This window comes from Heloderma suspectum, chromosome 4, assembly GCF_057233095.1.
Source record: "Heloderma suspectum isolate Gila_16-S chromosome 4, 16-S_ref, whole genome shotgun sequence".
Lineage (NCBI taxonomy): Eukaryota > Metazoa > Chordata > Lepidosauria > Squamata > Helodermatidae > Heloderma > Heloderma suspectum.
The window spans coordinates 24697065-24721408 of NC_139461.1; the positions used below are offsets into that span (position 1 = coordinate 24697065).

The 24344-nt window shown below is 47.2% G+C and overlaps 2 protein-coding genes across 2 annotated transcripts; one reads left to right on the forward strand and one right to left on the reverse strand.

The window, feature by feature from the left end:
• Positions 1-557: 557 nt before the first annotated feature.
• On the forward strand, positions 558-11002 carry C4H8orf76 (chromosome 4 C8orf76 homolog). The gene is made up of 6 exons (XM_084848841.1): positions 558-1115; positions 1850-1945; positions 3069-3212; positions 3707-4191; positions 6838-6970; positions 9678-11002. Exons 1-6 carry the CDS (start codon positions 999-1001, stop codon positions 9849-9851), a joined length of 1149 nt encoding a protein of 382 aa, XP_084704967.1. The 5' UTR covers positions 558-998; the 3' UTR covers positions 9852-11002.
• A 2338-nt stretch (positions 11003-13340) lies between these two features.
• Positions 13341-23909, reverse strand: SACK1A (scaffolding CK1 anchoring protein A). The gene is made up of 4 exons (XM_084847977.1): positions 23392-23909; positions 22292-22459; positions 19864-19988; positions 13341-15140 (listed from the first exon to the last, which is right to left on the reverse strand). The coding sequence occupies exons 1-4, from the start codon at positions 23872-23874 to the stop codon at positions 14585-14587; spliced, it is 1332 nt and encodes a 443-aa protein (XP_084704103.1). The 5' UTR covers positions 23875-23909; the 3' UTR covers positions 13341-14584.
• Positions 23910-24344: the final 435 nt, after the last annotated feature.

Genomic DNA, 24344 nt, shown 5'->3' on the forward strand with positions numbered 1-24344 from the left:
TTATTTATTTATTTCATTTCTATACCGCCCAATAGCCGAAGCTCTCTGGGCGGTTCACAAAAATTAAAACCAAACAACACACAATAAAACAATTTAAAATATATAGAACATTAAAACCACAATATAACAATACAACCACAATACAACCTAGCAGCAGTGGAGTTTAAAATACAGATTTAAAACAGCAAAGATAAAAATTTAGAAAGCTAAAATGCTAAAATGCCTGGGAAAATAAAAAGGTCTTCCTTCACCTGGCGCCGAAAGGAATACAGTGTAGGCGCCAGGCGAACCTCACTAGGGAGCTCATTCCAGAGCCGGGGTGCCATCTTAAGCGGTTTAAAAGTATAAAACATAGATTTTAGTCATTAACTTGTTAGCCTTTAAGGTGTCATATAAGGGTCTTTGTTGTTTGTGACCTGCAACAATAGCTTTCCCCCCTCACACAGCCTTTCCCAACCTGGGACCCTCCAGATGTTTTGCACCACAACTCCCAGCATTCCTGACTATTGCCCATGGTGGCTGAGGCTAATGGGTTACAGTCCAAACATCTGGAGGATACCAAGCTGGGGAAGCCTGGCCAAACCCCGCCTCAGTTCCCCCTTTTTCTTTTCCAGCTATCAGCGCTCAGCTGCACGCAGAAGCCTTATGCGCCTCCACTGGCTTGCAGGGAGATGCCTTGCGCTTTAAAGAGAAAAAGCCGGGGGGGGGAGGGGGGGAGGGTTGCTTGCCCCCCAGCCACAGCTACGCTGAAATCTCGGATTGTCCCACCTATGTTATTCCGCGCTGGGGAGAACAAAGAATGGCTTCCAAAGTCAACCCGGAACTGTTGACCCTGCCTGCTAGTCTAAAAGCTACGAGCCTCCACAGTTTTCGTAAATCTATGGCGGCACACGTGGGCTTGAGACGTTCTAGACGTGCTGTCCTCTATGGCCCCAAAGGGGCCTCTCTAGCAGCAGAGCCTCCGGCGCACTCGCTCTCCCCGCTTCCGCCTGGCCGGGATGGAGCTGCCTTTCGGGTTCGAGTTCGAGGAGTCGGTCTTCGAGGGGGGCTGTCGGGAGCGGAGCGGCCGCCCCACGCTCTCCCCCGCCTACAGCGCCCGATGCTGCGAGCCCGAGGTGAGCGGGGAGGAGAGCGGATACCCAGCAGCTCCACGCCCTAGTAGGAATAATGATGCACTCTGCACATGCTCAGAGGCAAGCTTATCCTCAGATGGCCTGTGGGACGTTGTCTGGGGCGGGGGCCGCGAGATAAGACTCAGTTAACGGGGAGGATTCAACTCACTATTTGGGTGGCATCGTACATCGGTGATGTTTCAGGGGTTGGCGGCCTTGTGCCCTCCAGATGTTTTGGGCTACAGTTCCCATCAGCCCCAGCCAACATGGTCAATGGTCAGGGATGATGGAAGCTGTAGTTCAAAACATCTGGAGGGCGCCAGGTTTGCCGAAGAACGGAACTGTAGAAGAGTAGCAGTCCTCTTACAGCACAATCACAACTATGTCCCATTGAGTTTAGTTGGGCTTACTCCCAGGTTAGTGGTATAGGGTTGCAGTTTTAAGTTTGTTGCTGGAAAACCTCCAAAGAGTCTTACAGCACTTTAAAAAACCTAACAGGTTTATTATTGTGGCAATGGCCTTTCATAGGCAAGGCAAGCCACCTTCGTTAGTCTGATGTGGACAGTGAAAGTACTGTGTGTGTGTGGATGTGTTGGGGAACGGAATTCTACAAGATGAGGCTTAAAAATGAATGAATGCATACTGAAAACAAAGCGGCTGAGAGTCCATCCATACTTCTGCTTTAATCGTTACATTGTGGATACTGGAATTGCTTCGTAACTTTTCCTCCTCTACAGTGGTTTTGTCGGGAAGCAAACGGCGAGGATGCTGCTGAAAGTGTTAATGTAAAAAAATTCAGAGGAGATTTGGCATATAAGCAACAAGAGTTTAAGGTACTATCATTCCCTCCTGCCGTGTCCCACCCGGTCCTCCTTTGTTTACACTTTCCTGCAAGCAAAATGTCTGGATCCTGTCATTTGAACGTGTCTTGTTCTTGATTCGCTTTCATGCTCGTTATAAAATCTGCCCCAGATCAAACGGCTGCCATCACCCCCTTTTCCCCTTTTGATTTATGTTTACATTTTGCATCTTGCCCTTTTCTCAAAGTCTTGGGACTAATTGTAATCATAATATTTTTAATATCAAAATAAAAGCAGGGTGGGCAAACAGTCTCTAAGACTCTGGACTGGTGATTTATTCTGCAGTCCTGTGCATGTCTACTAGAAAGTGAGTCCTATTGAGTTTAGTGGGACTTACCCAGGTAAGTGTGCATAGGAGGGGTGCTGAGCCTCTTTCAGCCCGAGGGCCAAATTAAATTTTGGAGAAGTTCTAACGAGCCATTCCAGTGGTGGGTAGGGCAAAAGGGGGGGGGGAATCTACCAGCATATTTTAGCTTAAAAGCTCTTACAAGCCTTAAGAGGGTCATTTCTACCATTTAGTATGGGGGGAAAACTGCAAAAGCCTAGAAACCACCAAAGGATTGGCGGGGGAGGGGGGGGGGTGGCAGCAGGAAGCGAGAATTACCTGATGACGTGGATATAGGGGTGTAGCTGTCTGGGGAACCCTGAATTTGGCCCCCGGGTCTAAGGTTCACACAGTGGAGGCTGGTGGCTGCGATGTCAGTGGGGCGGTGAATCCTCTCCAGGTTTCACTCAGAACTATGAAGGAGGCATCCCAGGTGCTTTGCTGTGAGTGTTGCGTTGCACCTCCTTTAGAGTTTTAAAGGAGGTGTAACGCAATAGCTCCTGTTATAGCTCCATTAGAGTTCTGACTGAAACCCGGGGCGGATTCACCACCCCACTCACGTCGGAGCCACCAGACTCCACTGGGATCAACACCCCTCATGTATAGGACTGCGGCCTTAAATGTGCCCTTTGCTTCTAAACAGATTGTTACTCCTCTTGGAGCTCGCTCTTGGTCTTCTTTTGTGTTTCATGACCGAACACAGCTTACAGCCCGCTCAGTCTTCTGGAGTTCCGCTACGCTTCAGCTCAGTGTTTGCACGTCTCATTTCAGAAGGCCCTGTGGGAGTATTCCAGCTGTCTCGCGCTGTTGCCTCCCAGTAATCTTGCCATGAGAAGAGATGTACAAGAGAGCCAGGCCCGCTGCTTAGCTCAGCTGGGGAGACACAAGGAAGCCTTGGCGATTGCAGAAACGCTGGTTGGTAGCTTGCCAGTTCCGCCTCTCTTTATAGGGTTGCCACCAACAGAGCTATTCGACGAATGTCAATGTGCTAGGTAGTTTACTGAAGAATGGCATCGTTTTCTCCCCCCACCCCTTCAAGTTCTCCAGTGGTTTCCAGGAAGAAATATTTCCATTGCCATGATGCTCAATGTATCAGGATGAGGAAGAAATTTCAGAGACTAGGAGAAAATCGCATGATCCATGTCCCTAATGCAGAAAACCCTCACTCTATAATTTTTATTACATTTCTGTACATGGGGACTTCTGACCTCTGGAGCAATTCAAATTGGCTCCAATGTGTCAGCTGTATTGGTTCCTCTGGCTCTGTTAAGTCTGGAAATTATTTTTTAGGACACTTGAGTGGGTATTTCCTTATTAAGGAAGACATTTTCTCTCTTCAGACTCGTCTGTAAAAAGTGCATACAGCATTATTCATTGTTATTCTTTCTCGATTTTGTCTTTCTTTGTAGAAAAATGGAGCCACGAACACTGACCACGTAACTGTGGTACTTGGTCTGCAGCTCGCTATTTATCACACCCTGGAGCATGTGGAGAGAATAATCGAATGCTTACATGGACTCATTACGTTACACCCCTTTCACCCGGGTTACTGGAAGTTACTTGCCGAGGCTTATCTGAGCCTTTGGCGGCCTCCATCACCGTTGCCAGGTGACGGCTCGACTGCAGGTAGCTCTCCCCAAGCTGCGTCAGCTGAAGCCAACAGGCAGTGTCACAAAAAATGCCGCTGGAGGGACGATGCCTCCTTGCAGTGTTCTCCCCAGACCAACAGCAGCTTCGGATCTTGTGAGGAAGGCCAAAGACTAGAGGGTCCCTTCAGTGCCTCAGGAAAAACAGAGGCACAGCACAGAACCAAGAGTGCTGTGTTTGATTCTATGGGACAGGAAGGATCAGAAGACATTTGGATATACTCATGTGCTTCCTTTGTTAGAGCAAGGTACAGCAGAATAGTATCTGGCTTTGTCTACAAAATAATCTACAAGTCTCCATTTAGGACTGAAACAAATATGATCATGGGTCTCCAGTGTCACATCACTAGGGATGCTGGAGAATTCTACCATGGATCTCAGTGAGGCCGAATGCTAGTGCATTCGGCCCCCCGAAATCCATGGCGGAACAAAGCCCCCTGCCCCACCACCCCGCGAATGGTGCGCAAGACGGACCACTTACCTGGTGCCGTTCGCGCTGCTTTGCAAATGGCGGCCGCGTCTGTGGCCACCATTTGCTTCTTCATTATTGCTGTGATAGGCTACGTATATACTTACGTAGCCTATCACGGCTAATGCAGGGACACCATTTGCGCCATAGCTGCCACCATTTGCGTTCCTGTTTTTTTGCCGTGGTAGGCTACGTAAATATTTATGTAGCCTATCACAGCAGAAGACAGGGGTGCAAATGGCGGCCGCTATGCCATTTGCATCCTGTCTTTTGCCGTGATAGGCTATGTAAATATTTACGTAGCCTATCATGGCAAAAAAACGAACGCAAATGGCGGCTGCCGTAGCCGCCATTTGTGTTCCCTTTTTTTTGCATTGATAGGCTATGTAAATATATACGTAGTCTATCACGGAAAAAGACAGGGACGCAAATGGCGGCGGCTGCGGGGGCCGCCATTTGCATCCCTGTGCAGCCCAGCGGCTGAATGTCCGGCTGCGGGCGGCCTCATCGGGTGGCCCCAGCCAGCGGCTCTGTGGAGTTGTCGTGGAGCTGGCCGGGGAGAATTTCGGGGGGGGGGGGGGAACGGAGCGCCCTCCCCCCACCGCGGATGTCCCTGGACGAAACCAAGTGTTTCGTACATCCCTACACATCACCCTGTTTTTACTTTAAGGGCACAATCCTATTGTTTATGCCCTGGGTACTTGTAAGCCTCCAAACCCGGAAGCTCATGAGTATCCATTGCAGAGTGGGAGGCAATGTTTTCACCCGTCTAGCTGAGGCATCGGGGAGGGAGAGGGAAGGAGGCTGGGGAAAGCTCATAAACCTGCTTCCCCAGGCCCCTCTCTGTCCACTGGCATGCCGCCTTTCCCACCTCTCCAAGCTGACATTTGTGAGCTCATAGAGGCAGCCAGCGCAGTTCTCTCTGCACTGGCAGGGAGGGGAAGGGGAGCTTGCACTCCTGGGTCCAAAGTCAGAGCGCTATTCCCAGCCTAGAATCCAGGAACACGAAAAATCCTATGATCCCCCTCCCCCCCCCAGACGCTGTCCAGTGGCCATAGGATTGTTCTCTAAAGGAGTCTTTGGGAAAGGGGCTCCCAATTTTGCTTAAAATTTTCTAGCTGCCATTTTAATATTACTGAAAACTGCTTTGAGAGGTTGCTGAAAAATAATATATAGACATTTGTTTGTGAAATGTTTGATTGGAGAAGAAGCAGGATTGCTCCCATGCCATTTTTCCAATCTAAATTCTCCCACCCACCCCAGAGCTGGTATTTGTCATGCTGGGGGGAAACTTACAAATACTTGTGCATGGAGAACATAAGAAGAGCCCTGCTGGATCAGACCAAGGGTCCATCTAGTCCAGCATTCTGTTCACACAGTGACCAGCCAGAGCAAGGGATTAAAAGAAAATCCTGAACCCTCTCCCAGTTTTCCTAGATCATCCGTTCACCCAGTGCTATGTTAACCATTTGTCTTTTGCAAGCCAGTTTCAAACCGTGGTTTCAGATACTGGCTGTGTTCTCAGGTCACACTAAATGGTGGCTTAGTGCAACCTGCATGGGCTGGAATGAGCTCGAGCGAACCTGTGAATTGGCTTGTTTTAAAACTGACCAGAGTTGGTGAGAAAACTTAGGATCCTTAGTTTGGATGCAATGACAAGCTGAGTTTAAGGGAAACAGTCTAAACATTTGAGCTGTCTTTCTCCTGACTGCACAAGAGGAGAGGGGTGGGGGAAGCACTCATGCCTGAGGCTCGCTCAGGCTTGCTCCACCTCATGCACATGATTTTAAACCAGGGGTGTTATACCTCAAGCTGGTTTCCCAGATGGCCGTGGCACCTTCCCATTTCCCCCAATTGCCCATTGTTCAGTGGCTTCCCAGCTTTTGCAGTTTTTTCCCCATTCGAAAAGGTTGAACTGCCTTTTCTAGGGCTTAATTTCTAGGGACTAAGAGCTTGAAGCTAAACTATGCTTGAATTCTTTGTAATTTTGCCCCCTTTGCCTTCAGCCTCCCCGCTCCCTTCTCCAAAATTGAATTCAGCCCTCCGGCTGGAAGAGGTTCAACACCCCTGTTTGAAACCGGGGTTTAGCCATGCGATGTGCGAATGTGGCCACTGGGTTGGTAGCCTCTCACAGATCACGGTTAGTTCAGTGGTGTGAGTTTGAATAACAAGAGAAACTGTGGTTTGATGTTACATCTGAACACTCTCTAAGGGCCATTCAGCTTGCACCTTTGTAGGAACAGCTCAGTTGCAAAACACCGTCACTCCTTCAGTGGGACCTGATGCTGTGCACCATTAAACCTCCCGCCATTCAAGCCAAGCTTCACTTCAGGGTTGTCTTGTGTTGATTTTGGCAGTCAGAGCTATTTTGACCCCACTGTCCATCTCCAGTGTTGGTTTTTTTTGTTTTCCCTTTCATCCCCAGGCTCTTGTTTCAGCTCCTGCAGTTGAGTCAGTCTTCCTTTGCTTTAGAAAGTAACTTAAAGGCACAGCAGAAAATTGAAGACCAAATTGCTGCTTTTGGGTTGAAGGAAGATGTCTTGTTCTTGATGACTCAGGTGAGTAGAAGTCCTATGCTGTGCAGAATATATACTCTGTGCTCATTATGAGCCCTGAATAAATGATTCAAATCCAGCGTGTTTGCGTATATTTATATAAGTGTTGTTCTTGCTAGCCACAGAGAAGGGCAAGCTGGGGGCATGGTGGGCTCTTTGTAAGAAGTTGTGCTGAGCCTATATGGAGTTGTTAGGGACCTTGGAGGTCATCCACCTGATCCCCTGCTCAGTGCAAGAATCTTATAACTTTAGCATCCCTGTCCTGCGTTGACTGCAGCAGACTCTGGTGCAGAGCTAAACAAGAAGCAAGGCAATGAAGCCAGAAAGTGTTCAAGCACACAGGTTCTGTTTAATAGCTTTCAGGCTAAGGCAGGAGTGGTCAAGATCACAGGCAAAGGCTGAAGCACAGGTAAGCAGTCAGATAAGTGGGGTCAGGCAAAGACAGGAGCGGTCAAGATAGCAGGCAGAGGTCAAAACGCAGTGAGGCAGTTAAATACATTACACATTCCAGAAGCAGAGTCAAACAGGAGTCCAAGGGTTAGTAGCACAGAGGGTCTGTGGTCTGGACAAGGCAAGGTCTGGAAAGCAAGACTCAAGGCACTGGAGCTGTTATAATGATGTTGTTCCAGCATTGGCTAGGCAGCCACTGAAAGCTTTTAGCACCAGATCCTGCTGAGCCCCACCCAGTCCTCAGCTGCTTTACATTGGAGCTCTCTGGTCAGAGCCCTAGGCATGAGGAGTCAACTTCTCCTGAGGACTCCTCATTTGCAAGCAAGCACTCCTCCTCATGGGAGCCCCACTGGCCTGTTGCTTGAGGAGACGGTGCTCCTCAGGGCCAGGGGGCCTCAGAGGCAGACTCTCCTCGCCCTGACAGGGATGGACCTGCAGCCATCTCCCCCACGGTCCCAGGCTTATCCGGGCCTGGTGACAGTGGCTGCTCTGGGTTGCCCTCGGTTTCTGGGAGCTCCAGCCCTTCCTCTGAGGAGGATTCCAACAGTGGGGGCATGACAGTCCCTGGCAGATGGCCCTTCAGCCTCTGCCTAAATCTCTAGTGAAGGAGGGGACACCGCCTCCCAAGGCAGACTGTCCACAGTCCAAGAGCTGGCCTCTGCTTCCCTGCAATGTCCACCCATCTGTTCTAGTCCTGCCTTCTAGAGCAACATGGAATTAAGTCACGCTGTTCTCTGGAGCGTGGCCAGAATTTCCTAGGTTTCTGCAGGGGGTGCACAACCTTTTCGGTCCCAGCACATGATGCTGTCCCAGGGATCAGGGGCCACATGAACACACACACAGTTAAGAACATAAGAGCCCTGCTGGATCAGACCAAGGGTCCATCTAGTCCAGTGTTCTCGAAACCCACAAGCAGGATGTGAGTGCAACAGCACCCTCCCCCCCATGTCCCCCAGCAACTGGTGTACATAGGCATCCTGCCTTTGTTACTGGAGGTGACATATAGCCATCAGAACTAGTAGCCATCTATAGCCTTCTTCTCCAGGAATTTGTCCAACCCCCCTTTAAAGCCATCCAAATTGGTGGCCATCACTACATCTTGTGGTTGCAATTTTCATAGTTTGACCATGTGCTGTGTGAAGGAGTACTTCCTTTTATCTGTCCTGAACCTCCCACCAATCAGTTTCATGGGATGACCCCACTGGGTTCTAGTATTAGGAGAGAGGGAGAAAAATGTCCCCCTGTCCACTTCCTCCACACTATGCATAATTTTGTATGCATGCACACACACATCCCAGCGAACCTGATACAGATCCCTTTTCCTCGCTGCTAGATTTGTATGAGCGTCTCTGGGGGAGGGAGTGGAAAGCCTTCTCTCCACCCCTTCCCACAGTGATCCTGATACAGAAGTCTCTCTCCTTGTTAGTGCTCCTGCCAGTGAGAAAAGAGCAGTCTATCAGAATCTCTGGAGAAAGGAATTTGGTAGTGGCATCAGGTTGCCCTAGAGGGCTGCAGGTAAGGAGGGCCACATGCGGCGCCCAGGCCACAGGTTCTGCACCTCTGGTTTTGTGGGAGGAACATGGCTGCCTTTGACAGGTTCAGACTATTTGCCATCCGATCTAGTGTTGCATGCTCTGACTGGCAGCAACGCCATCTCAGGAGGAGAGGTCCTTTTGAGACCACTGCCTTCAGAGGCACGTTTAGTGGCGACCTGAGATGGCCTTTTTGGAAGCCGCTCCCAGGCTGTGCAACCCACTCCCAAGGGAGGTTAGGTTCACTCCTTCTCTGTTGTCCTTTCACCAGCAGGCTTGATTGATTCTGCTTGATTCACAAAGGCCTTTAGCCTGTAAGTGGGTCTGTTGAGTTGAGTGCTGTTTTTATTTTTTTATTCTGTAATTGTTACATTTTTATTGTATTTTAATGTATTGCTGTATTGTTTAATCAATTCTGGTTCTGCCTGTAAGCCCCCTTGAGTACCATTTTTTGATAGAAAGGTGGCATACAAATCAAATCAATAAATGAAGGAAGGAAGGATGGGAGAAAGAAAGAGACAGAGAAGTTTTCTCCATCACCTGCTGCTTGATCCTTTTAACCAGAGATGTCAGGGACTGAGTTGGGGCCCATCTGCACCCTAAGCATGTGTGCTGATCTTTTTTTTTACTTGATATGAAAGTCATTGTTTTGCTTAAATTGAGATCTAAAGTTTGGATGTGAGCTCTAATGTTCTGCTGGTTAATTCCCCTCTCCCCTTTCCTTGCAGGCTATGGGAGAGGATCTTGTCCCAGAAAAGCTGAAAGAGGATGTTCAGGGAGAGGTGAAATGCTTAGGTGCTTCAGCCTTGACATCCATGATGACTGCATCTGCTGTGGAATTTGAAAGAAAATGGTTCCAAGGGCTGCGAGGTCACTTTTCTCCCTTGGACTGTCACACATAATGCAATGTGGCTGCACAAAGACGCTTGCTCTGTCCTTGTTTCTGTCCTGGCTGTCCAAAGGGAAGGGGTGGAAGGGTGTGTCTAGCCAGGCTACCAGTATTTTACTCTGGCCAGGTAAGGCCCGGAGGCCCCACACCCAAAGCAAGGCCCATCTATCTGAGCCTCCGCTTGCCTCCTCCAGTGGCGCCTGTCCTGTTCACATCGGAGTGCAGCCTTCCCCAAGCTGGTGCGCCCCAGATGTGCAGGACGGCAGCTCCCATTCTTGCCAGCCAGCATGGCCAAGGACACCTTGGCCACTGGGGAGGTGGCTGAGCATTGTTGGGCAAGGAACTGGCCAGCCCTCCCCATGTTGCTATTTGTGCCCCATTCGCTTTTGTTGTCCCTGTACAACCAGGGCAGCTTTTATCCCTGGCAGTCGACAAAACTTTCATCCCTGTGGTCTTTTCTGGCTCTGCTCGATCCTCCAAGCAGCCACGCTGTCCACTCGCAAAGAGGTCGAAATGCGTTTTGTAAAATAAAGGTCACATGTCTTTCAAATTTTGTTTTTTCACAGAAGGTTCCAAAAAGTGGTGTTTATAGCATACTGGTGATTGATGATCATGGTCACCTCGTGCATGAAAGGCCTGCAACCAGATGCAAACAGCATTATGGAGAAGCTGCTAATGCAGAAGTAGAGCGAAGCCTCCCTTCGCCAGGTTGTGTTGGGCCACAAATGGCCCAACACTTCTGGAGGGTGCTGTGGGGGGAGCAGAGCTGGGGTCTCAACCCACCCGGTGGAGGTGTGGTAAACTGCAGCATGCGCAGGTTGAATAACATGACCAAACACTTCGGTGCACGTAGGGTTGTGCTCAATCTGCACTTAACTGAACGCACCAGCTCCACTTGCGCGAGACGATCCGGTGGAATCTTTTGAGCAAGAATGACAACCTGCTTTTCATGTTGTATCGCATGACCCGGTATTCCCTTACTCGGAATCATTTGTTTGAAGTGTGACCTTCTTCATGATCAACACTCATGTTCCATGGGAGTGGTAGAAAATGTCATCCAACTTCCCAAGTACATATTTTATCAAGATTCTAGGAATTTTTCATACTTAGATCGATTCATGTACCATTATTTCTCTTAATAAAGAATATTAATTTATTAAGTTATTACATTTCTACATCGCCCAATAGCCGAAGCTCTCTGGATGGTTCACAACAAAATTACAAAATACAGAACAAAAGACAGTATGTCATTTCACAGTTTAAAACTACAGTATAAAAGTAAAACCAAAATAAAACCTAGCAGCAATGCAGAGATTTAAAATACAATCACAGATTTAAAACAACAGAACTAAGAGACTAAAAAGCCTGGGGAAATAAAACGGTCACCTGCCACAAGAAAGAGCCCAAAGTAGGTGCTGGGTGAGCCTCTTAACTGGGGTGCCACAGCAGAAAAGGCCCTCTTCCTGGTAACCAGCCACTTCACTTCCATTGGCAGGGGCTCTCGGAGAAAGACTGCTAAAGATGATCTTAGGGTCTGGGCAAGTACATATGGGAGAAGATGATCCTTCAGGTAGCCTTCCCCAGGGTTGGGATAGACATTTCCCAGTCCTGATAACATGCAAATCTTCAACCCAGTGTTGGTCATTGTCTTTGAACTTTTGGTGCACTTACCAAAGTGCCAGCCTAGTGTGTGCTGGACTAGAGAGGGACCATAACTCCATGGTAGAGCAGAGATGCTTTGTATGCAGAGAGTCCCAGGTTTAATCCCTGGTAACGCCAGTGAAATGGCTAAGGTAGCAGATGGTGGGAATAACCTCTTTGTGCCAGAGACCTGGAAAGCAACTGCCGGTGAGAGTGAACAAGGAGTCCCCCAGGCATGCTGGACTACAACTCCCATGATCCCCAGCCATCTCCAGGTTGGGGAAGCCTGGAGTAGACAATACTGGGCTATATAGAATAAGGCAGCCTTCTCCGTTCTGCTATAGTACTTGTGTAGCACCCCATGCCTGAGGGTAGCTTTGTCTCTCATGGTAACCTGTGAAACTCACCAGTCATGTACAGTGGCCTATGAGGGACTCGATAAACCTGTTTCGGGGTGCCTCCCTGCCCTATGATTGCAGAAGCAGGGTGGCCAGCAAACACTGAGCAGGCCACGAGACTTGGTTGCTCATAGGCCACGTTTGGCTTGATGGCTACAGATGGTGCAAGCCTGCCTGGTCTACTGGGTGAAGCAGCAACATGCTACCAGAGGGGGGGGGGGTGTCTTCTGGTGCAGCTGAGGCCACAAGTCCTCTTGGTCTAGCCTAGGGGGGGCAGAATCTCCACCAAGGGCTGAACTCCATTTCGGAGAAGCTCTCGGGGGCCGCATTACAGCATTGGGTGAGGCATTTGAGCCTTTTAGAATGGGGGAAAATTGCACAAAAGCCAGTAAACCATTCTGATGTTGGTGGTTGTGGGGGGAAAGGGTTGGGCCAAGGAAAGGGAGCGTGGCAATCTGGGGAACCCCAGGTGGGCCAATTTTAGCCCACCGGCCTGAGATTCTGCACGCCTGCTCTAGGCCAAGGGTGCTACAAACTCCTGCCTGTGCCATGGGTTGGCCGTCCAAGCTTGAACTGGAGATGCCAAAGACTGAGCTGCTGAATCATGGTCCTTCCCTCGCTCCTTACCAACGGGGAGGTGAAGAGCAGTGTGAGTGTAATAGGCCCCCAAGGCACCTTCACACATTTACTTCAGCATTGTAGCATGCAAGGTTAGCGCTGTGCACACTAAGCTTTGGCCTTCCCTCATTTGTCACAGATTTTCTGTATTTGTCTAATAACGTGCATCATCTACTACTGTCAATTGTATTCAGATAACTTAAAATTTTGGCAAGGGCTACAGGGCATGAAAGGAATGGGGGGGGGGAGGATAGAGGATGGAAAACCACACCTTTGATCACTGGAAACCCTGTTCAAGTCGCCTCTTTCATTTCTGTAACTTCAGCTATCTCCTTTCAAACTTTTCTCAGAAACCACAAGGGCTAGAAATGTCCTTTAAAAATTAGCTGTAGTTCAAGACACCAAACTACATTTTCAGCGTGAGAGATTTTGCCAACGTAATCCCAGAGTTCTCCAGTACTCAATTGATTTCCTCCTCTTTCCTGAAGTTATATCAACTTTTAATTCTGTTTTCAGGTAGTAGTTATACTTTGCAGTTGCTCTAAGGCCTTTTAATTAAAAACGTATTTTGATATGAAGGTTGAAACATAGCCCCATTTACTTAAGTTGCAAAAAAACAAATATGCTTGCAGCTGTAGCCCAACTTTTTCACAGTTTCAATAAATTTATTTATGTACGTCTTTAGCCTGAACATAGTGTATTTCTGTCGGCCTGGGTGCTCCTGGAACTCCCCTGCCCAAATTGATTTCCTTTTTCCCTTTTCTCTTTGCACTGGAACTCAGATGACCTCTGGAGCAGGAGATCTGAGTGGTGATATGGTGATATATAACCCACAGTAGCTGGAAATGTTTCTGCAAAATTTTATTTTATATATGCTGAAATAACAGGTATAAATGAATAGCAATAAAATATACATAATACATGAAAAAGATCCTTTCCTTCCTTTTACTTTTTAACCCACAAAATGCAAAGGCTTCAGAATAGGACACATGTGAGCAAGTTTTAGGATGCAATCCTAAGCACCCTTACCTGGGAGTAAGCCCCATTGAATACAGTTGGACTTACTTCTGACTAAACATACATAAGATTTCTCTGACAGTGATTTCACCTATAGTCCACGCAAACGGGTTTGACAAGAATAATGCCTTCTCAGAGTAGCTTAGGGTGCATTTCACTCTTTAGTTAATTACATGGAAAAGTCTGTTTTGTGTCTAAGGGCACCATTCAATGCATATTTAGACAGAAAAATGTCCTACAACTTGTAGGACTTCTTTTGTCTAAATATGCATTGAATTGCACCCTAACTAAAGAGGTTTGGCAGTGCAAATTCTCAAAATCATGGATCACATATTTATCCTCATTTCCCATCTAGGATTCTTTTTTTCGCTGCTGGTTTCTCATTCCTAAAGAATCAAGGCACACTGCCATAATGTTTTCTCATGCTTTTCAGTCATCCCACAGTCTAGAAACATTTTTAAAGGACAACTGAGGTTCTCAGCCTGTAGGAAGAATCACTGGGTCATTCACTGTCATCTTGTCTGTCTGTCTGTCTGTCTGTCTGTCTGTCTGTCTGTCTGTCTGTCTGTCTGTCTGTCTGTCTGTCTATCTATCTATCTATCTATCTATCTATCTATCTATCTATCTATCTATCTATCTAATCTTAGAATTTATAAGCCGCTCCACATCAAAAGATATTGGAGTGGGGTAGAGCAAAGGAAAACACAAAAAAATTACAATAAAAAAAGGAATGTCAATAAAACTGGGTGGAATTTTGTCATTAGTCAGGAAATGCTTGCCTGAAAAGAGAAGTGTTCAGCAAATGCTGAAAACAAAGTAGTGTAGGTGCATTCCTGATCTCGGAAGGGTATTCCATAGGGTGAGCTTGGAAGGGTATTCCATAGGGTGGGAGCCAGCACACTGAAGGCCCTACACCTGGTGGTTTCCACATGGATCTCTGACCCATGTGGGACCACCAGGAATGCCTCTTCAGAAGACCTTAGCTGTCAGGAAGGATGGCCATGTTGCCTCCTACCATACTCAAGTCATTCATGCTCACGGCAATAAAAGATACAAGTAACCTGGCTGCAAATCATCCAATCAAGTTGGCTTTGTGAAGGCAGCGCCAGACAGGGTTCATTCGTGCCCTGCTGACATCGTCTTGTCTCATTCTCATGGGCCTGTAAATGTTGACGTTGTTGTTGTAAAGGACTGCTGGGGAATTGGCGATGTACTGTCGCTGGTAGTAGTTGACCTGAATGCCATTTGGTGGCAGGGTGGTCATGAAGGTGGTATAGCCGTGGAAAGAGTGGATTCTGTTGAGAGGCAATGGTGACATGGGCTGGCTGCTATAAACAGGAGTCTTGGGAGGCTGCCGGCTTGGCGAGGTGCTGTTGTTGGACAGAGAGCTGAACGGGTTGGATGGGGTGTGGATGCTTCCCTGGGTGCTGCTGTTGGTGAAGCTGCCTTGGGTGGCGGCGGTGCTCTTGTTCAGGAAGAAAAGCGACGTGTGCAATGGAGGCCTCAACCCTGCCACGGGCTTGGACATGGCGTAGAGATGCCGGAACTCTTCATCAAAGAGCTCCACCACTTGGCCCGTGAACTTGGAGAGGAAGTTCCGATGGACCTGGCCACATAGCCATGTGAAGCTGGGTGAGGGCAAAAGAAGAGTAAGTATCCAGGTTACAATGTCATAAGGGGAAACATTTCTGGGCATAATGCAAAGTGCCAGCGCTGACCCCTTAGAGTCCGTTACAGGTTAGGACCAGAGTACCTGAAGGACAGTCCTACTCCCACCCTCTACCTGTACACTAATATCATCATTGGAGGCTTTTCTCTGGGTGCCCCAGATTAATGAGATATGGCGGGTGACAACCAGGGAGACAGGGCCTTCTTGGTGGTGACACCCAGTGTGTGGGATGCTCTCCCCTGGGAAGTTCAATTGGCACCTACATTGCTAACAAAGTCCCTAGGCTTATGAACAATTTTTTAGCTCTGAATTTGAATTGGTTTTGTGCGGCATTCTCTTCTGTTTCGTTCTTATATTGTATGATACTTTAATTGCATATATAAGCTGTTCTTTAAGGATATTATGACCATCTGTATTTAGGGTGTCTTTGTTGTTCTTGCTGCTATTTCCCTATTGACACCATCCAATTTTACCACTTCTTTTAGACAACATGTTGTTGTAAAGAGGCATTCACTACTACCCTTACTCAGACAGTCCCCTACTCCACTCCCGGCTTCTCTTATATGTCAGGAAAGGCAAGGCTCCAGCAAACACACAGAAGTCTCACTTTGCCAAGGATCCTGTCCTCACGCTGTACAAATTGAAAAATATCCATTATAACTGAACAAGAGGCCAAACTCCCATTCACTGGACCGGTATCAAAAATGGCACCCAAGTTGAAACAGATATGAGCAATTTTATATCCAGAGTATCACACAAATTGGTCACAATAGACTACTGAGTGGTCTACATTTTCTTCTAATGGGCCAGAAGGTAATAGGCCTTTGGCCACCCAAGAGAGCTCCATTGGGTGACTCTCTGCGGACGCAGTGGTGGGGGAGTAGAACACTTTCTTTACCGCTATAGCCACTATGGCGCAGGCGTTCAAATGGGCCCTCGTCTGTCTTCGGTCAGACTCGCTCCAGGCTTTCCACCAACATCGCTCTAGTCACCATCCCACTTGTTTCACCGCCACCAGTTCCCAGGAAAACCAGGGAGCTCATCTGGCTTCACTCGGTGGGAGAGGGTGCTCAGGAGCAATCATGTTAACCGCCTGGGGCCATTTCTCCATTCTAGAACGCAACCAGAGCTTCAACGGAATCACCTGCCAAGGTGGTAGGAAAATCCCCAGGAGCTGTCAGAAAACCATTTGGATCCATCACCCTCCTGGGACAGAGCATCGTAACTGGTCCCACGCCTGTGCAGAGGCCCTGAGTCCTAGTTATGTCCCACCCGCCCCACCTTTTCCTGAAGACTCCTGTACTAAAATGATCTTGCGAAAGTACCCAAAGTGATAAATGTAGATGGAGTCAATGGGAAACAGCAAAAACAAAACAAACACAGTAACAACCAAAAACCCACCCTAAGCACAGGCAGTCTTAATATGTTTAAATGTTTTTATATTTATGAAATAATTTTAATAAACTTTTAAAAGCACCAAGTATCCACATATTTGAAGCAGGTTCCCTTCTTACCAAGCAAGTAGGTGGAAAATGGCCTGCATGCGTGTGTTTTCTTTGTACCTCTGCCAGTAAAAAGGCTAGAAGGTTTGGGGGCCTAGAATATCCCCGAGGGGCTCTGAGGGTTTCTCTGCCTGCCCCTTTCCCATGGCAATGGTTCTGCTCATGTTTAACCAGAACAGGAAAACTCACAGTCGGTGTTTTTCCTCCCTGTCAACACCCATCTTCAATGTACAACTTTGTTGGGCTGGAGGGGGGATTTCAAGTTTCTGCATAACTTAACCTTGAATAGCTTAAACATTGGAAGGTGCTGCCAAATATTGCTTAATACCACCTATCAAGATAAAACACATGTATAAGGTTTTTTTAAAAAAAATGAGTGTGATTATCTCTCCAGCCCAAAGCTAACCCAGTTTCGTTAAAGCCAGTTTCTTTGGGGAAACCTATCTGGAGTATGTCCAGGGTTTAGTTTCAGAGAGTACATGTCACAGCATTTTTCAGTCACGTTCTCCATTCCCCACATGAAAATCTTGCAAGTGTTTAGTGCATCCTTCCCCAACCTGCTGCCCTCCAGATGTGTTGGACCAATTCAAGATGCTGGTTTTGACTTATTAAGCCTTACATGGCACGGGATCTCCCAGTATGAACTGACCCGTACGCTATGATAATCATCTGAGGTCCTCCTCCGAGGGAAGCACGGAGGCTGGCAACAAGGGACAGGGCCTTCTTGGTGGTAGCCCCCTGATTGTGGAATAATCTCCCCAGTGAGGTCTGCCTGGCACCAACATTGTCATCAGTTTGGCACCAGGTTCAGCCTTGCCTCTACTCCTATGTATTTGACAGCATATGATAAGCTTTTAACCAGTCCTGGGATTTCTATTGTTGATTGTTTTAATTATTCTTTATGTACATTGTTTTTATATTACGTTTTATATTGTATTTTAAGCTTTTAATCTTTGTAAACAACCCAGAGAGCTTTGGCTATTGGGTGGTATAGAAATATTGTTGTTGTTATTACAACTCCCAGCATCCCCCACCCAGCATGGCTGGCTAGGGAATGATGGGAATTGTAGTCCAACACATCTGGAGGGCGCCAAATTGGGGAAGGGTGGTTGAGTGATTCACTGAACTCCGCAAAGCAGTTTTTAGTGGCATGGACGATGCCTTTGCAGAAATCCAGCTTCTGGAATGATTAAACCAAAGTTTAAGTTTTATTTATTTATTTATTGTATTTTCATCCCACTCCTCAGCCAAAAAAGGCTCCCGGAGCAGCTTACAATCAATCAATTTTAATCCAGGCATGGCATTTAACCTGGTATGCTGCTGAGGGTTTTTTTTGAACTGCTTGGGTGCTGTTTATTTCCTTTATCATTGTGTTTTTAATTGATTTGATTTGATGTTATGTTTTAGTTAAGATTTTGTTTTTAATTTATATTGCATTGTTAGCCGCCTTGAGTACCATTTTGGATAAATCAATATCATCGAATGAATGAATGCAATAGCATCCGCCCACTCCTGTTCCTCAGCAAATGGAGCTGAGTCTGGAGCTGAGCTCTGGGCTTGTCTCCTTGCTGTGGTGAGCCATAGGAACCTGTGCAGCGATGCACACAGGAGGCAGGTACATTCAGCAGAACTGATCTGCTGAATCTGATCTGCAAAAACAGCCAATTTTGGTGTCTGAGATGGAGATGCAATTCTCTTCTCTCTCCATCCTGCAATAAAATCTATAGCAAATGTAACAAACTGCAACTTTGCAGCCTTTTAGTGTAATCCACAAGCTGCTGTTTGAGGGGGGCACCTGACTGTGTTAGAGTGGCCAGGTTTTCTCCTTCGCAGAGGACAGTACTCTCTTTGAAGAGCTGCCAGAAGAGTGTCCTCGGTTTTGAAAGCACCCTCTCTTTGAAAGGCTGTCCAGGTCAGACCAGATTTAAAGACGCAGAACCCTCAGGAGGAAGAGCTGGGCCTTGAAGCTGCCCATTGGCAGCACCCGGACAGCAGACTGAGCAAGACACACAGGTCACCTGGTCACCGCCTCCCATGCTAGGGCGAGATGTTTGGTATTTCTATTGAAATGATAAGGATTATTTCTAGATTTGCATCTATAAATAAAAATCAGCATCTGCAAATGTTACGCAAATCAACACCCTCTTCTCCTCTTTTTTCGTTATCCGTTTCCTCTTTTGGGGTGATTCACAAGTGGCCACCCTACCAAGAGTAGGGCTGGTTGACCCTGTACAGCAGGTGATCACAGCTGGCCTTTCAGAACAAATCCAAAGAAAGAGAGAGAGGGGGAACGAAATGGAAATCCAGAGGGATGAATAAGCTTAAATGTTGGTGGGTGGTGCACAACAAGTGTTAAAACCACCAGATCAAGCAACGGTGCTTAATATTATACGTGATGGAATCCTGTTGGGATTCAGGAATCTAATTATTCCAGCCTTGCAAACAGGGAAGCCTCTCCTACTACTGGCTCATTTCCTCTCCCCTGCCCGCACACTAAAATCTCCCTTCTCTCTCCTGCTACCAGTGGAGGCTGTGAATCTGCGCCGAGTTTCAGCCAGAACCAGTCAGAACTAACCCAGAGTGGATTCAAACCCCCACAGACGTCAGAGCCACCAGGTTCCGCTGCCTGCTCCTCCCTCTACGGCTTTCCAACTGCTCTGTGTACTTTGCCAGATGGAAACAGAGACGCCATCAGGGCAGAACTCCGGGGCAGACGTCAAGGGGCAGCAGGACCCCAAATGCAGCAGGGCTAGTTACTGCGTTTTGAAGCACTGCGTATTAGCATTGAAGGGGCAGGTGGGGCGGAGGGGATAAGACCACTATGCCCAGACTCTAAAAGAGTCTTCCCCAAGCACTGGCCATGCTGTCTGGAGGATGATGGGAGTTGTAGTCCATCACATCTGGAGGGCACCAGGTTGAGGTAGGCTGGTCTAGAGAGTGATGCTAGTCCAGCAATGCTCTACCAGAGCCCAGGAAAGAGGAGTGTCGCATGCAGGAAGGGGCGGCAGCCAGACAGATGCTGCCACACAGCTGCCTTTCTTGGGAGCAATGGCTCCTCTCGCCAGGCAAGCAGCAAATGAACCATCACGGTGTTTTATTTCTGTCCTAAATGCCTCAGTCCACGAGACAGCCTTAAACGCAAGCCTCTTAGAACAATAAAAGTGTAGCAGGTGATCTTACCTGTACGATCCAGACAGAACATATCTCCAGTCGGAGATGATGAATTTTTCTTGGATTTGCCCTGAGAATTTTCGGCCCGATTTGGCACAGTAAACCTCTCCTGTAACGCTTCTCACAGAAATGTTCTGGTAAATTATTAAAGAACACTACATGTCAGTCACTATCGCTCAGCCTAGCCTACCTCACTGGGCTCTTATGAGGATATAATTGCATGCGGGGCAGGGGAATAGAACCATGTATGTCGCCTTGAGCTCCTTGGAGGAATAGTGGGATATAAATACAATTAATAATAACATATTAAGAGAATGCTGCATGCATTTATGCTCTTATATAGATGTAAATAATACTATGCATTCTGATACATTCTGACTTTCACTAAAAGTCCTCCCTCTTCCAGTCTGAGGATTATGAAAGTATGTGAAGTGCCATAGGTATGCAACTTGTCCTGGGTTCAGTTCCTGGCTGCCACTGCAACTGCAAGAAATTGCTTCAAACGTGTGAAGGGGAAATTCCAACAGCCCCATCATTCCCTCTATTTCTGATGTTCAGAGGTGAGTGCCGTTGCTTATGTAGCCAAAATGGCACCATCCACACAGAAGAGGAAAATACCACCAAGCTCAGGGAAACCCCAAGGTTTGCCAAAGTACAAAAGATCTTTAGGAGAAAAAACACAAAAATAGACCAATGAGAACTGAGCATTAGTGGTTCAATGGCAGAATTCTTGCCTACCGTGTGGGAGGCCTGGGTTCAGTTCCCTGCCAATGCAAAGATATTTTAGGGAAGGGCCATTGCTCAGTGGCAGAGCGCCTGCTTTGCATGCAGAAAGTCCCAGGTTCAATCCCCGGCTTCTCCAGGAAAGGCTAGGAAAGAATCTTGCCTGAAATCCTGGAGAGCTGCTGTCAGCCAGTGTTGACAGTACAGGGCTATATGGACCAATGGTTTGACCCAGTATAAGGTAGCTTCCTATATTCCTATGAGCATGCTCAGTGGCAATGGAATGCTGGCTGACTGTTGCGGGATGGGATGGGAAACCAGATGAGAAAGGGAATGTAATGGTGTGCTGTGGAGGAGGGCATGGCTGGCTAGAACCCTGAACAGGAACAGTCCACACTGCAACATTTTCTTCCAGGTCCCACTTGTTCTACCCTATTTGTGCTTTGGGCACAGCTTGCTCTGAGCTCAAGTGCTGACCACTGTTGTGAAATAGACTTCATGTCCTGGTTTCAACAGGAGGAGGAAGATTTTGGAAGTACCTGCTTCAAGGTGGGATTGTCCAAGCTTCCCAATACCGTTTCTTTAAGGTACACACTTATGATGTGTAGCCACCTCGCAGGTTGCAGGGTGAAAACATACACATGCACCCGCTTGTCTCGTAATGTGTGAAGTGTGCCTCATGTACCTGACTCTCCCATCAACCTGCTTTCCAAGGTATAACCTTTTCCAAGGCTTGTTTTCCTAAATTAGCATGGGCGGAGCCAGGTGAAGGTTAGGCAGGATGGCTAATACAGATGTTAGTCACCAATTGTTGATCTATTGTACTATTTAAATATACGCAAATTTAAACTTGTGCACAGCAGGGCTGGCCTGACATATTATCACCTGATGTGGAAAAATTCTCTCGCGCCTCTAGAAAACAACAATTATACACACACACTCACACACACACACACACTCACACACACTCACACCACTGACAATTTGCCAGCCCTTAATAGCATCATAAACCTACCACCTGAATTGTATACCTCATCCTACACATGGTAGAGTCAGCTCCAAATATCACCCACTATGGAGGCTGAGCCATAATGTATGGAGTCAACCATATATTATTATGCTGTGATTCAGGGGAACCTGAACAAGTTACGGAAGTATGCATTTTTAAAATCCATTCTGTCTGTATTTCACAGCTTGTCAGGTGTGTTTTGTTCCATTTTCTGCTGATTGATGGGATCAGATTTTTTAAAAATACTTTTTATTCTATTTTTTATATTTATAAATGAAATAAACAGTACCAATGACCTAATCAGTATCTACAGTTTCCCAACAATACAGTATTCTTATGAGGACAAGGCAATACTGAAAAAGAGAAAAAAGAAAAAGAAAACAGAAAACAGAAGGAGAAGGAAGAAGAAAGCAAGAAAGAAAATGGGATCGGATTTTTTGTATGACAATTTCATTCGTTGGCAAATGCACATTGGTGCAAGTGTGCATTAATTAATGCACATTTGTGCAAATGCACATTTGTAAATGACAGAAATTGTGCAAATCCTCCCCAAAAGTAAAAAACTGGTCTGCAAATCCACGGAATCTGGGGCACTTGGAAATAGCTGGTCCTTCTGAGGAATCTGCAGGTTGGATTCATAGATATCTGAATGCATTTGAATGTATTGCAGATTTCTCCAACATCCCTAAGAAGACTCAGACGTACCTTGCATTGTCCCTCTGCGATGTGCAGCTTGTCACACATCTCGGTGAAGAGCTTTAGATTGCTGTGGTCAAGCAGCAGGTAGACAAAAACCCTCCGCTTGTTAGCTGCTTCTAAGATATCACAGAATATCTCAGCATCAGTGAACACATCCATCAGTATGGCCAGTACCTGGGGAGCAAGCAGAAATAGATATATGTCGACCAAGCAGAAATACATCACAGAGAGCAGAAGAACAGAGGGTCAATGATAGTGACAATAGCATCTATGTAGAACTTGTGTTAAAAAAACTTTCACATTCCTTATCTCTGTCATCCTGTAATGTAGGTCAATATTATAATTCCAAATACCTGCAGAGAAGGAGTGAGAGTGCTACGTTTGACCATAGAGCTGGAGGCTACAAAGAATTCTCTCTCTCTTCTTCATCAGCCTTCTGCAACCAGATGTCTTCCAAATGTTTTGGACTACAACTCCCAGCATTCCTGACCATTGGCCATGCTGGCTGGGGCTGATGGGAGGTGAAGATCAAAACATCTGGAGGTCACCAGGTTGGGGAATTCTCCATTACAGGTGCCACACAATAAACTTGAAGCTAATGTGTAGCTCCCTTTCTCTCTTCAATCAAGCTTCAGAGAAGTTCAGTATTGGATACCTGCCAAAAGGCAGCTCTGCATCACCCATTTTAAATGTAAGAGGAAGAATAACCATAAATCAACAAGCCAAACTATCTCAAGCTTTTGTTTTTGCGAGGGGTACCTTCTACTTGTGTAGCAAACCTGCCACATCGGAAACCATATGGGAGCCCTGGACTTACCTGCCTGAATGTCAGAGCTGGCTGTGCCCAGCCAGTGTAGTTTAGCCGTTAAGAGTGTTGGCCTGGGACTTGGAAGATCCGGGTTCTAGTCCCCATTCAGCCACAAAGCTCACTGGGTGACTTTGGGCCAGATACTGACTCTCACCCTAACTTGCCTCACAGGGTTATTGTGAGGACAAAATGGAAAGGACGGGGACCATGTGAGCTGCCTTGGGGTTTCTTGCAAGAGGAAAAAGGTTGGGATGTAAAAGTAACTATAATACATAAAAATACATTGCTCTCCCCGCACCTGACAGGTCTTGTTGATGCAGCGGCGGATCAGGTCCCTAATATTGCTGTTCTTGTCTGTTTGGAAATACACGGTGGCACTCGACTTCTCTTTCAGGTAGGGCTTCTCTGCTGTGCTCCACGTGTGAAGAAGAGCCGGTTGGCTGTTTTCGGAGATGAGGGGGAAGTATGTTCCTGATGGGAGAGAGTGAGCATCTTTACTCTGCCTTGGCCCAGCTTCTCTGTCCGCATGTGCATCGCTGGAGTAGTACGGTTCCCTTGCATTCCTCTGGATGTATTGGGCTTCCACTGTGGACAGGAAATCCACTTCTCCCTCTTCTTCCAAGGCCTTGAAGTAGGACAGGAATCCGCCATCTAAGAGGGCGTCGGTGGCCAGCCGCACACTTTCATTGTGGCTAAAGTCCACCTTCGCCAGCCGGAACGACCAGTTCTTGACCTCTTCCAGTCGCCTCCGGATCTTACCCACGTGCCTCGATCTGTTCATGCTTCTTCTCCAGGCCCATGCGCTAGAGCGGAGCGAAGGATCTGGGTCAGGCAAAAAATCCCCACTTTCAAGCGGCACAGGAGGGTGAAACAAGCAGATAGCAGCTGGATGTGCTATGTTGCAAACTCTCTTTTGTAAAGAAGACCAGACTTGGCCAGTGGAAACACACAGCCCTCAAGACTTAAGGCAAATTGTCCCAATCCAACTCCCCCCCCCTCTAGATTTTGGGTGTATACTGAAAAAAGGGAGAAATTACACAAGCTTAGCCAGATGCACTTCAATAACAATTACGCTCCAGATGGTAGTCAAGTCTCAAGTTGATTTGTTTGCTCATGTAAGAAAGTTACACCTTCTCCGCAGGGCCCAAGAAAGGGGAGGGGAAAAAAGAGAGATCCCAGCTGCTCATTATCTAATTTTGATTTAATTATACAATTTCCTTTTCTCTGTCATTTGGTCCGACAGGGCAAGGA